Genomic DNA, 13,062 nt, shown 5'->3' with positions numbered 1-13,062 from the left:
AAGAAAGCAGGAAGACAGAGCACGTATTGTGGTTGGAGATGTTACTGGTGATTTCCCCAAAGATTGAAAGAATGCATTGCAACAGAGAGATTTTTCCTGCAGCCTCGCAAAGGCTTCAGATCTGGTGGAGGCAGCTGTGATTTGCTCCAGTGCCATGCGCTACATTGTGGTACAGTGCCACGAGTCAGTCTGAGAGGCTAATTACACCACAGTACTCTTCAATACTGGAAGGCAACTATGGAGCAAACAGTCGTGCAGGTCTGAATGTATGCACAGAGTGAGGTACCAATCATTTACAGCTGTATGCTCAAACCTTGCTATAGAAAAATTTGTGTCAACTGCACTGATGGGAATAAAAACAACATGTAACTCTATTTGCCTTGTCCCATCAAATATATCTTCAAGAAAACTCAAATGTAAGAATCCGCAAAACATCATTTCCATTTCTATTGTTGCTGAGTCTCCTAATAACTAGTGCTGTGACAAATGTTCGCTCATTTCAACATCGAAGTAGTATTTTCAAAGCAATCAGAAGCATGTCCTAAAAAAAGTCTTAAATGTGCATCTTTTTTTGAACCTGGCATTGTTTCCTCTATACTTTTTTAGGGACATTGCAACTTGGTTAGAGCTTCCTTTTCTTTCCTAGAGTGATCCTAGCAAATCAGGGATTACACCAACACCTTGTGAACTATTAAATTTGCCTATGTGCTTATGTCAAAAGGGAGAAACAAAAATGGATTCAGAATGAAGGCAATCCTTCCTGGAGTGGTCACATGGGTGACCCTAACCAATTAGAGATATTGTAGTGAATCTGATGACATACATTATATGCACGGTGCTTCAGACACTTCATTCATACAATCTACTGTACTCTGCTGTACAAAGGGAAAACTCACATTCATTGTTCTGCCTGCCTTTGTTTCTGGCCTCACCACTCAGGAAGGTTGCCAAAAAGAAAATGCAGCCCCTTGGGCTGAAGAGGTTTCCCCCCTCTTGGAAACCAACTATTATGCAGCATGGCATCTGCCTTTATTGCCATACCCTGAGGACAACTAAGCACCCACACTCAAGTTTGATTGATTGTCTCTCCATAATACAGTTTCTCTAACTATCTTCTCTCCCACTGTCCACTAGAAGGCACTTCTCTGTAACTTGGTCCTGGGCCATACTGATACAGTTAAGGCCCAAACTAACTTTCGTAACCTTGAGAGCTATGCCAGAAACCACATTCAGAACTGGCACGAACTGTGCATGCTATCCTTCCTAAGATAGGAACTAGCTTTCAGAGTGAATGGGTTTGACAACTATGGTGCCTGTGCGAACAACTATTGGGTTGTTTATTGTTGGTTGTGAAATGCCACAACCATTGCTCAAGTTACAAGCTGTATATGCATGCACCTCCATTAACTGTGAACTGAATACAATATCAATATTACTTTCCACTGCAGCTGATTTTCATAGAGTTATCCTATTCAAGTACCAGCTAGTTCAGATACACTTTCAACAAACTTTACCCCAATAGTCAGTTGAAGAGTCTACATATACCACTGTCAGGACAATATTCAAAATCAACCACATATCTGCCCTTAACACACCAAGAATTACTAGGTTGGATGGAATAGCTTTATAACATTTCAAATGAATCCCCAATTTACTGACCATTGCTAAATATAACAGTGTGATCTTATACATGCCTATTCAGAAGCATATCCCACCAAATACAGTAGGTAAGCATGTATAAAAGATTGCAGCCTAAACCTTTCTTACTGCAAATGGAAACAAAAAAGAGAAGCAGATACAGAAAGAGAGAAAAAGGAAGGGTGGTGATAACCTCAGGAGAAGAAACAAGGCTTTTCTGTGTAAAAGACTCCATGATTAAGGCAGCTCCATGCTCAGATGACAGATCCTCTGGAGAATCCTCTTCTGACATCTATTTCAGCAGGGGAAACCCAAGACCCCAAGGCAGAGAAAGAGGCAGAGAAAGAAAGAGAGAGAGAAAGAGAAAGAGTGAGAAAGAGAGAAATAAGCAGTAGAAGAAGAGATAATGAGAGACAGAGAGACAGTAAATAAAGTATGGAGAATACACTCCATTCCTAGAGCTTTCACTTTCATCTTCCACTTTTACCTGACAACTTTTCTAGCATGAAAACACCCTATCCTTCAGCTTCCATCATTTCCGTGTCAATGACAATAACAACAACCTAATGAATGCTACTTCTATCTCCTATAACGCCCGAAGACACAGAGATCCACCTTGCTTCCATCATAAAGGTTTCAGCTCAGTTCCAGACAGATCTTGCTCAATGCACAACCTTTGATCTAGGAATATTCGGCAAACTATGAGCCTAACTAGGTGTGATAGGTGCACTCATGGTTGTTTATTCCATGTCTACTACATTCACAGACAGAACAGATGGGGTGTCCAATTTTACTATCAAAAGTGGCATGCGGTAAGAAGAGTTCAGCCTTCCTCCTCCTCATATGCCTTTGCTTCAGACACCTTTGTTCCTAGGCTGCTTTACATTCCTTTTATTGGAGCTGAGTTGTGAGCAAAATTGTTCTGAGCAATGGAGTGTGGAGAAGTAAGTGGGGAAGGGCTCAGTTCTCCTCATCTATGCCCCTGTTTTGATGTAGAAGCAAGACCTCCATCCCACCTTATGTGCAAATAGGACAGACGTATAATGACAAATCTGGCTGCCTCCATCAATTTGGTCCTACCACTTTCAGCCTCCATTTGCTTGTACCTTTGCCCAGAAACCACTGTTTTAGAGTACCAAGAAGCAGAATGCACACCACACTAACAGTCAAACCACATAGTGGTGGGTGATCCATGTCCCAACCATAAAGGCTGGAGAGAATTCAAATGCAGTAGAGATGGATGCCACATGGTCCCTGATCAGACTGATTCTGTTATGATGTGAGCAGATAAAGTATCAAGAACGAAGCCACACAGAACAGCTGCATAGCACTGATATCCGACAGACAAAACCTTCATAAAATTAGAGCAAAACAAACCTCGTTGGCCTTCTCTGGGGTTCCCCTTGGTGTCTCATCCTCATGTTTGGGCGAGGAAGAGGCAGGCGAGGAAGGCAGCCTCCTATCCCGGTCCCTGTGCACGAGTTTGCTGTTGGGTTCCTTCAGGGTCCTCTTCAACTCATTGATGCTGGCCTGGTGCTTTAGCAAAACATCTTCCGGTTTGTCTAAAAACTTTTGGAGGGAGAGGGGAAGGTAACTACTGAGGTGAGGATTAGAGGAAGGAACATGAGTGGGACGAGTGATCTTTTCCGAGGTGGAAGCTTCACTGAGTTTAGAACCTCAGAGGCTGTAACCTCTGTAAAGTGAAATCTCCACTACAAGGGAGACTTTAATTTTCATGAAACCACAGCTTAGGATGACAGTTAGGGCTAAAAGACTGGCCCTGCCACTGAACTTAATCAAGAATGGACCTGTTTTCCTTGAAGAAAAGTCACCATGGTCAAAGAGAGTCCCTTTTGGTGTAAACTTTATGGTACTCTAAAGCAGAATTCTCTATTCTTGACTCCCACAGGCCTAGATTTTATTTTATTGGAATGTTAGTCATTCTAGGGTCAACAGCTTAAGGAGCCAAGAGACAGATATGTTTCTGTCCAGTGTTTCCAATCTTGTATGGTAATTTCGATCGATATCCTCAGGAACATCAAGTCTGCAACTGAAAAAGCTGAAGATTTAAAATCTGAACCAGGAGCCAAATATAGGCTATTTCAAATAGTAAAAAAGGATGAAAACAGGGCTCTAGGTTTGGTATAAAATCAAGTGGGTTCAGGGCCAGAATTATACGACTAAGTCATCCCCTTTTTATAAAGTTTTTACTGTGGTTAAGTGAAGTTCCACCCTGTTGGATTGTGCAAACTGGTTCAAAGAGAGGAAGACCATAAATGTGTGTGCCCAACTCAAATAAGAATTTAGGTCCTGTTCTCTACCTGTGATATTCTGCTCTGAAGAAAGCCTCCCCTCCCCATATTTCCAGATTCCACAGAGATGCCACAAAAACCAGTCATCAGCTTCAAGTCCCTTCAAAGCAGAGCAGCATTTCCCAAACTTTTTACAATCAAAGGACATTTTTCTTCAGAAATAAAATTGGAGTCACACTGAAAGTTTTCTGTTCTGAGTGTCTAAGACTAAAAATAACTGGGAGTGAACTTCTTGTACTTCTGTTTGAGTCACTGTTCTGGGTGTCACTCCCAACTACAAAGAAGCATGCCAAAAACAGTGATTTATATTCAGTGCAATCCTATGCATTTCTACTCGGAAGGAAGCCCCAATGATTTCAGTGGCACTTGCTCCCAGATACGCGTGCAAAGAGTTGCAGCTGAAGAGATGCAACTTTTGAGGATGAGTAATTCTGCTGTCTATGAACTAGGAGAGATTGAATGATTAAACCATCTTCAATGCTGAAATTCAGCAGAAGTATTTTGCCTGCAGTGGAGACTGAGTGCTTTGGGGCTTTCTATAGGCATCTGTCTGGCCACTGTGAGAACAGGATAGTGGACCAGAAGGTCCTTAGACCTGATCCAGCAGGGCTCATCTTGTGTTTTTAAAGAGGCAAGGCAAGAATAGCTAGGCATGCAGTCTCCTTTGTGAGTGGGCAATTAAAAGGACCCTTTAATTGGTATCCTGCGCCAGACTAGCAGTCCTCTTCTGCCATGCTAAAGAACATATTTGGGGAATGACTGCCCCAGAGGCTGAGAAACTAAGAACTGGAAGTGTGAGCATCTCTGAATCAGTTTGCCCCTTGCCCCATTCATGTACCGGTGAGGTTGTAAATAAGGACCATAAAAGGGTTGCAATATGGAGCATGCAGAAGTAATGGATGGTAAAACAACACAAAGGGAACAATAGCCGGCACTGAAGATCAGGTGCTTGGAGAATTTGAGTGTCTGTGTGGATGGATGGACAGCCAGGCAGGAAATCAGTAGCTGATACACCTTGGCTGTCTTGGGAAACTAAAACTGTAGCATGACAACATTAGTATGCAGTGACAGCATTTCATTCTGACTGTGGTTTGCTTTCCAGTTTTGATTCTAGAGCCTGATTCAAGCCTGCTAAAAATAAATCAACTAAAATTCTCTCATCATGGGATCCAGGCTAATTTGAATGGAAACCCTATAGTTCTTCTCTGAAAGGGGAAAAGGTTGAGGAACAACTCTGCATAGCAAGAGAAATCTGCAAATAATAAGCTGTGTGGAAAGAAAGAGCCTTAACCTTCTTCTTCACAGCCTGTGCTGGATACTTTAGCAGCCTGGTTGTTTATTTTTAATTCACCTATCAAATGTCACTCAAGTTCATCATCCAAAGAAAAAACTGAAGGCAACTTGGTTACCTTGCTTTCTACTGATTGGCAGCTTAGCAAGGTGACTAAGTGAAAGCTCCAATTTCAGTTCTACCCTAACCTGCACAAACTTCAATGATGCAGATCTTCCGACCTGCCACTGAGTGGTGTACATTCTTGTCATAACTATTTGTTGCCTCTGAAATACCTATTTCCTACCTGAGGACATCAGGGCCGGAAAACAGAAAGAGAGACAATGGGATACTAAGAAAACACAGGAAAGTGTCAGTTGGGTATTAAAATATAGATGATTTCCTAGGAAGCAAGTAGCTGAAGTGACCTGGCTACTGCTTGCAAGGAGGGCTACTTGTGGAATAAAAGATGCTTCCAGTCTGAATACATCTTGTATCCCAGTAAACAGGGGCACAATCAGTGTGGTTTGCATGTTTAAAAGAGGATGAGCACTAGAATGCACTGATGAGGCGTTAAGACATTCCAGAAAGAGAATACCTCCTGCTTGTGCCTTGGGGTGGTTTCTTGTTCCGGCTGGCAGCAAAAAGAAGGGGGAGGGAAGGAACTAGCAGAGTCAGTCAAGGGAACTCATAGAACACACATTATACTGAGGTTATAACTCAGGAGCCAAGAAAAATATCATCTGTAATGCCATGTGGTTTCAGCATGGAGTTGTCAGCATTGGAAAGGGCTCTCTATGGTGTAGCCTTTTTCTCTGCAAATGAGGAAACCAGGAATGGCGTGTGCCATGAAAATCTACTGATGGAAATTTGGGAAATGGAGAAGGTCAGAGGAAACCACAAGGGCAGATTATTATTTGTTAAATAATGAATTAAATCCCATTTCATATATTATGAGCTGAGCCCCAAATCCCTGAGAATTCAAGCTTAAAAATATGTCGGCTGCTGCCGTTAGCCAGCCTTCCTTGCTTCCACTATCCGTGCCAAGCAAAGCTACCCTTGTGAAAGGGGTATGGAGCTGGGAGGGCTCACCATAGATAGAAAAGGACCTATAAGCTCCATCCATTCGTGGGGTGGGGAACAGCTTGATTTGAAAAGCCCGATTCTGTATTGAGATGAAGGGAGCTTGCTCCTCACTTAATTCATCCCTTAATTCAAAGAATAGGGGCCAGGGGGCAGATAGGGCAGAAACCTCCCTTCAGGGGCAGATCTTCCAAAGGCTCGATGTAGATTTTGTACCTTTAGCTCCTTGATTTTTGTTGGGGTGGTCACCTCTTCATCCTCGGTCTCGGACCGCGTTCTTCCTCCATACCTGCTGTCTTCGTCTCTCCTGTCTGACTCTGTTCCTCCATCGTGATTCTCGCTGACTGAAGCTGGGCGAGAGAATTCTGTGCAGAAAAGAGAAAGAAACGGAGGAGCCCTATTTTGTCCCATTGAGTCCAGCCAAAAGCAAGAGTAGATTTGTTCTGCACAGGCTACTGTACCTGCTTTTTAATTTTAGAAACAATGTAATCTCAATATTTAAAAAAGGTGCAGAGCTCCCCTTTCCCTTGGTGGGGGACATCCCACAGGCTCATGATCCAACACTGCCATAAAATCAGCTCTGGGATTCAAGTCTTATTTTGATCTTTGTTTACCTGAGATTCCTTGGGTCAAGTCCTTGACAACCCAAAAACATCACCACTCATCTGCATCGGGGCTGATCATCTCTTGCTTAGCACACTGTATAATAAGTGGCTTACTTTATGCTACATCTATAGAGGAACTATCCACCTAAAGTTTATGGCATGTTACACCCTGCAAGAGAACTTCATGAAAATGCTTTACTGTTGGTATCTAACACCATCAAAGTTGGCAAAAATGTACAGAACCAGATCAAGCATTTGTTGGAGATGTAGAGAGGCAGAGGGTACAGTGATACACATGTGGTGGAATTGTAGGAAAATAGGGGGATTTGGGGACATAATATATAATGAGCTCAAAAAGATGTTTAAAATCTCTTTTGAAAAAAACCCTGAAGCCTTTCTACTGGGTATAACAGGTATGGACATTCCCAAAAATATGAGGAAGATCTTCCTATATGCAACAGTGGCAGCAAGAATTTTAGTAGCCAGAAATTGGAAAGGAGATTCCATACCGACCAAAGTGGATTGGCAGACAAAATTATTAGAATTTACAGAATTATCAAAGATGACAGGAAGAATTAGAAATAATACAGACCAAACGTTTATTAGAGAATGGGGTATTTACATAAAATATCTTAAAGAGCATTGTAAAAATGTGAATTCTCTGACAGGCTTAGAATGACCCCTGTAGAAACAGAGAAAATCTTATAAAAATAGAAATATGGGGAAAGATTGGAATGATAACCAAAAGTGTGTTACATAAAAGAAACCTGGGACCCTCAATGGTGTGACCAGAAGTCATAATAGAAGTTGTGTTGTAAGAAATTTATTTACTCTTCGCAATTTGTATATCCTTTGGTTTTTCATTTGTTGACTTTTTTTTCTTTTTTTAAACTAATAAAGCAATTAAAAATAGAGGGTGCTATATATGGAAGGCAGAAGAGGAGGTATATCAACTGCTCTCCCATATTGTGGATCTATTCTTCAGGAATGCATCTATCTCTGGTCAGCTCACTGTTTCTACATAGTGACTTATTATATATTAGCCCCATGTAGTAAGAATGCATTGCTAACCCCTTTGCTTAAAATTAATGGGGCAGCTGCTTAACCAGTGTTGATCACTTTGCTATAAGATATATATATATATATATATATATATATATATATATATATATGCTTTCGTAGATTTTCACGGGTACAGGAATGCAGGTTTTGGTGTCTTCGGGTGTCTTCCCGTGTAAGAGTTGGGGTGTCTAGGCCTAGACACCCCAACTCTTACACGGGAAGACACCCGAAGACACCAAAACCTGCATATATATATGGCTAGCAAGTGCAGTAAGCACAGTTGAAAAGTGCTGTTTTTTGCATTCTAATCTTAATACATCCAAGAGCTGTTCTTCAAATCTTGCTACCAACCTCCCAAAATCTTAAATGGAGCTCCTGTCACCCACTTTTTTAGGAGCTTCTAGGTTTACAACAGTGTAGGGGGACAATGCAACATGGCAGAAACGTGGCGAACAAGACCACTCCATTGTTGTAGTTCCTCGTCCTCTAGGGCACAGAATTCCCTTTCTAGGGCAGTTTTTCACTTCCGCTCTCTGCTTCTCTGTTTCTTCAAGAAGAGAAGCTGAGTTGCCTTGGGGAACATAATATTTCTAACAACACATGAAGAAAAACCTCTCCAGCATTCACAAAAACCCTCCGATATCTCATGTCCAGAAGGTGCAGGTGGCAGCTCAGGTAAACTGAAAGGGCTAATGAAGAGAAGAAGAGGAGTTTGGATTTGATATCCCGCTTTATCACTACCTTAAGGAGTCTCAAAGCGGCTAACATTCTCCTTTCCCTTCCTCCCCCACAACAAACACTCTGTGAGGTGAGTGGGGCTGAGAGACTTCAGAGAAGTGTGACTAGCCCAAGGTCACCCAGCAGCTGCATGTGGAGGAGCGGGGAATCGAACCTGGTTCACCAGATTACGAGTCCACCACTCTTAACCACTACACCACACTGGCTCTCCTATGGAATCATCTGCTTCTTCATTGCTGAATCCCTATGTTAAATAAGTCCTAAAGTAGGGAAATTCAGCCCCCCAGAACAAATGAGCTTGGTGGTTTAGACCACAGAGCCACCCGCTCCCTTTACCTACCTTCTTAAGTTCATAACATGATACAGCCCTATGAGTCATGCTGTTGTGCATGTGTGTGCATCTGTATGTACATATGACTATTTTTTTCGGCTATAACAAACAGCTTTTTGCACATTTGAAAGAAAATTTTCCTTAAAAGCAATGGTCCCCAGACTAAGGGCCACCAATGCTTTTCTCCTTGTTTAGGTGCCACTGATAAGCATAATCTCCTCCATGGGAGCCAAAATCCTTGCCCCATTTTGGGAAGCCTGGCAACCCACCCAAGGGACTCCTACGAGCCATTGTTGGAAAAAACTGTTCTTGAGCCCAACACAGCAAGGAATAATAAACTTGCCCCGCTAGCCCACAACCACCCATCACCCCAGTTGATGGCCCCATCCTTTAAACATTAGCCTTCCCATGCCCACCAGTGAACCAATCTCCCTCCCCCTCCCCAATTTGGGGCATACCTCCATCGAGGCTGCGAGACATGGTGTACCGTTTGCTGGAGGAGCGCTCGAAGTAAGGGGCAGGACGATCGATCAGGGCGCTGGCCTGTCGCGTTTGAGCCTGTGTTCGCCCACTGTAGCGGAACTTAGAGCCCATGACTAGGAAGCCCTTTGGGGGAGGCTCCGGGGACACTAACCTGCAGAAGGGGAGGAGGAGGAGGAGGAGGGAAAACAATGTAATGGATTAGTAGCCCACTCAGCAATAGGATGCAAAGTACCAGCTCTGATACAAAGGGAAAGCAGGCAGCAGTGGCAACATCTCAAAGTTTGCAGATTTTATGCTGTGAACTGCCCCGAGATCTTTGGATGAAGGGAGGTATACAAGTTCAATAAATATAAATAAAATATTATGTTTCATTATGATATTATGATCAAATATGTTTAGCCAGAGGTAGCTTACAATCAGCCTCAAGGTTGTGAGTTGCACTGTCTGTCATACAGGGTTCTGAGCATGGAAATCTAATGTCAAGTAATTGTTTACTTAATCACTCTTTCCAGGATAAGTACCATTAGATGAAATTTGTGGCTTCATGTGCAGACATCATGCATGCACCCCCCCAAAAAAAATTTTCAAGGTTCTCATCCAGTTAATAGATTAAAAGGTAAAGGGACCCCTGACCATTAGGTCCAGTAGCGGACGACTCTGGGGTTGCGGCGCTCATCTCGCTTTACTGGCCGAGGGAGCCAGCATACAGCTTCCGTGTCATGTGGCCAGCATGACTAAGCCTCTTCTGGCGAACCAGAGCAGTGCATGGAAATGCTGTTTACCTTCCCGCTGGAGCAGTACCTATTTATCTACTTGCACTTTGATGTGCTTTCGAACTGCTGGGTTGGCAAGAGCAAGGACCGAGCAACGGGAGCTCACCCCATTGCAGGGATTTGAACCACCAATCTTCTGATCAGAAAGCCCTAGGCTCTGTGGCACCACCCGTGTCCCTAGCCAACAGATTACCATTCATCAATAAACAGTGATTCTTACTTGCCAGAACAACCTTCTGCAAGTTATTAATGTAGCTATGTTCTCCTTCCAATCATGGTTTAATCGGACTTTGATGCCCTAATTTTGAAGAAAGACCATTTTACTTGCCCTGCTGATGCAGCAAGTGAGTTTGATCTGAAGGTCCCTTGACTGTGACAATCTGAAACTTTGATGTATCTTCTGTGTTCTGTGCTGCCTTGCTAAACAGGTTGATTTATTCTACACATTAAGCAGAGTTGAGTGATAGATTTCTGGACTGTGCTCCATGATACAGGGAAAGGTTGCATTTATTTAATGTCCCTGCATGTCAAAGGCTCCCTATTTTATAATAAACCAACATGTTCGAGAGTATGCAACATTAAACATTTCTCTTGGATGTGCAAGTTTTATGAGTTCCCTTTCCTGCAGTTGGAACTGCCACAGTCCAGAATTCTACCCCATTAGATTGACAAGTCCTTCTGTGTAACGTGTAGAATGGCTCTTACGTCTCAAGGCAAGGCAGCTATGCTATCTCAGTTTCCTAGATCTCCACTACTCATTTGAAACTATGTGCTTCCCCGCCTGAAGCATCTCTTGTACCTTCCACTCCACAGAAACTGTTTGCAATGTCCACTTGCTCACACACACACACACACACACACACACAACTATACATAAAAGAGTTGTTTGGATTTGCAACCTTTTCATGGCGCTACAAAACACAAATGTGTTTTGGGATCTGCAATGAGATCCCCTGCAATGGGATCACCCTTGATATGCATGCAAATATGTGTAATGGGTATGAGTTACTAATGCGTAAACTGGTGCCTTTCTTGGTTAATTTGCCTTGTTAAAACTTTCTGACTGCACAGCCTCTTCTCATGGTGGCTGCCTCAGTCACTGGCAGAATCCGTCAGTGGGCGTTTCTTGAACCTCTTCCAACATAAAAGTTGTTTGACACCCAGTCTCCTCCTCCTCTCACTGCGCGGGAGTCTTCTGCGCAGGGAAGGTGTGGGTAGCGGAGGACCTGGGCTCTTCTCACTGGTGTCCAGTGAAGAGTCCTGGAGCCCTCTCTCCACTTCCCCCGTCTGCCTCCCTTTATCCCCGGTGTTGCGCTGATTGGCTTCCCCCTCTACTGAGCTGTTTCTCCCCCTGCTGCTGGGTCCTTCCCCAGCACCATCTGGGAGCCTCCCCTTCGCCTCTCGCTCCGATGTCAGTTCCCTGACATATGTTTACGGGGAAAGTAACTTTAAAAAAAAATGCCTATTGAAAAAGAAATGTGACTACATTTTGGAACAAATGCTAGCATATTCCTGCAAAATGTGCCTGTAGCAAGCCAAACATCCAGGTCTTATTTCAATATGATGTTTCATTTAGTAATTGCATCTGAATCTCACCCCTCCTTGAAGGAGTTCACAATACTGAGGGATATCCCATTTCCTCCCCACAACAACCCTGTGAGGTAGGTTGGACTGGGTGTTGTTAACCGGTCTGAAGGTCAATCATAGACTTGTAGGGCTGGAAGGTACCCCAAGGAACATCCAATCCAAATCCATGCAACGCAGAAAACTCAGTTAAAGCGTCCATGATAGATGGGCATCCAACCTCTGCAAACCAGAGAGCTTTGTAACCAGGTAGCTCTATGTGGGGCTACCTTTGAAGGTGACCCGGAAACTACAACTAATCCAGAATGAGGCAGCTAGACTAGGAGTAGCCACCAAGACCATATAACACTGGTCCCGAAAGACCTACATTGGCTCCCAGAACGTTTCCAAGCACAACTCAAAGTGTTGGTGCCTTTAAAGCCCTAAACGGCCTCGGCCCAGTATAACTGAAGGAGCGTCTCCACCCTCATCATTCAGCCTGGGCACTGAGGTCCTCCTCCAAGGGTCTTCTGGTGGTTTCCTCACTGTGAGAAGTGAGGTTACAGGGAACCAGGCAGAGGGCCTTCTCAGTAGTGGCGCCCACCCTGTGGAACGCCCACCCATCAGATGCCAAGGAAATAAACAGCTATCTGACTTTCACTTTCAGAAGACATCTGAAGGCAGCCCTGTTTTGGGAAGTTTTTAATGTTTGATGTTTTATTCAATTTTTAATCTGTTGGGAGCTGCCCAAAGTGGCTGGGGAAACCCAACCGGATGGGTGGAGTATAAATGATGATGATGATGATGATGATGATGATGATAATAATAATAATAATAATAATAATAATAATTTGAATCCTACTTGGAACTTTCAATCCAAGCCCAGCACTCAATCCAGCACCACACTGGCTTTTTTATATATAAAATGGTTATGTATATGGCATATGAATTGAATAATCCATTATCACCTTTCTAGCCTACCTGAATGTCACAATTCTTCTGGTTTGGTGAACGAGCCAGCTGAAGAGCACTACATGAAGCTCTCTGGGACACTTGGTTTTTCTAACCTTAACTAAATTTTTAAAACATTCTGCCTGCCAACGCCTAAGATGTTCCCCATCATTTAGGATTAACTAAATCAGTACAATCTGTAGAAAGTTAACCCGTGACGAAGAAGAGCTTCCGAGCCAACTCTCTCTTCCAT

General features: G+C 43.2%; 2 protein-coding genes and 1 long non-coding RNA gene across 16 annotated transcripts in view; 1 reads left to right on the top strand and 2 right to left on the bottom strand.

Moving 5' to 3' along the window:
- Window positions 1-10,206, top strand: part of LOC310709145 — a 44,782-nt gene extending 34,576 nt beyond the window's left edge. Inside the window, exon 3 of the long non-coding RNA XR_014527354.1 lies at window positions 10,041-10,206. This is a non-coding gene — a long non-coding RNA (uncharacterized lncRNA). The remainder of the gene's footprint in view (window positions 1-10,040) is intronic.
- LOC310709079 (tigger transposable element-derived protein 1-like) overlaps window positions 1-13,062 on the bottom strand; it is an 877,074-nt gene that overhangs the window by 674,226 nt on the left and 189,786 nt on the right. The window lies entirely within an intron of this gene.
- The window catches only part of EPB41L1 (erythrocyte membrane protein band 4.1 like 1), a 183,734-nt gene that overhangs the window by 17,365 nt on the left and 153,307 nt on the right, over window positions 1-13,062 (bottom strand). For 4 of the 14 annotated variants that reach the window (XM_083507862.1, XM_083507872.1, XM_083507873.1 and 1 more), the window contains 5 exons: window positions 9,498-9,673; window positions 6,520-6,668; window positions 5,819-5,854; window positions 3,016-3,207; window positions 1,832-1,930 (listed from right to left, as the gene is read on the bottom strand). In XM_083507862.1, the coding sequence (XP_083363988.1) occupies window positions 1,832-1,930; window positions 3,016-3,207; window positions 5,819-5,854; window positions 6,520-6,668; window positions 9,498-9,673 (652 nt within the window). The remainder of the gene's footprint in view (window positions 1-1,831; window positions 1,931-3,015; window positions 3,208-5,818; window positions 5,855-6,519; window positions 6,669-9,497; window positions 9,674-13,062) is intronic. The other 10 variants (XM_083507863.1, XM_083507866.1, XM_083507864.1 and 7 more) reach the window with 4 other exon arrangements.

Source organism: Podarcis liolepis, assembly GCF_965112155.1.
Source record: "Podarcis liolepis genome assembly, chromosome: 6".
Taxonomy (NCBI): Eukaryota; Metazoa; Chordata; class Lepidosauria; order Squamata; family Lacertidae; genus Podarcis; species Podarcis liolepis.
Note: the sequence above shows the minus strand (reverse complement) of the source record. Positions and strands in the feature narration are given on the sequence as shown.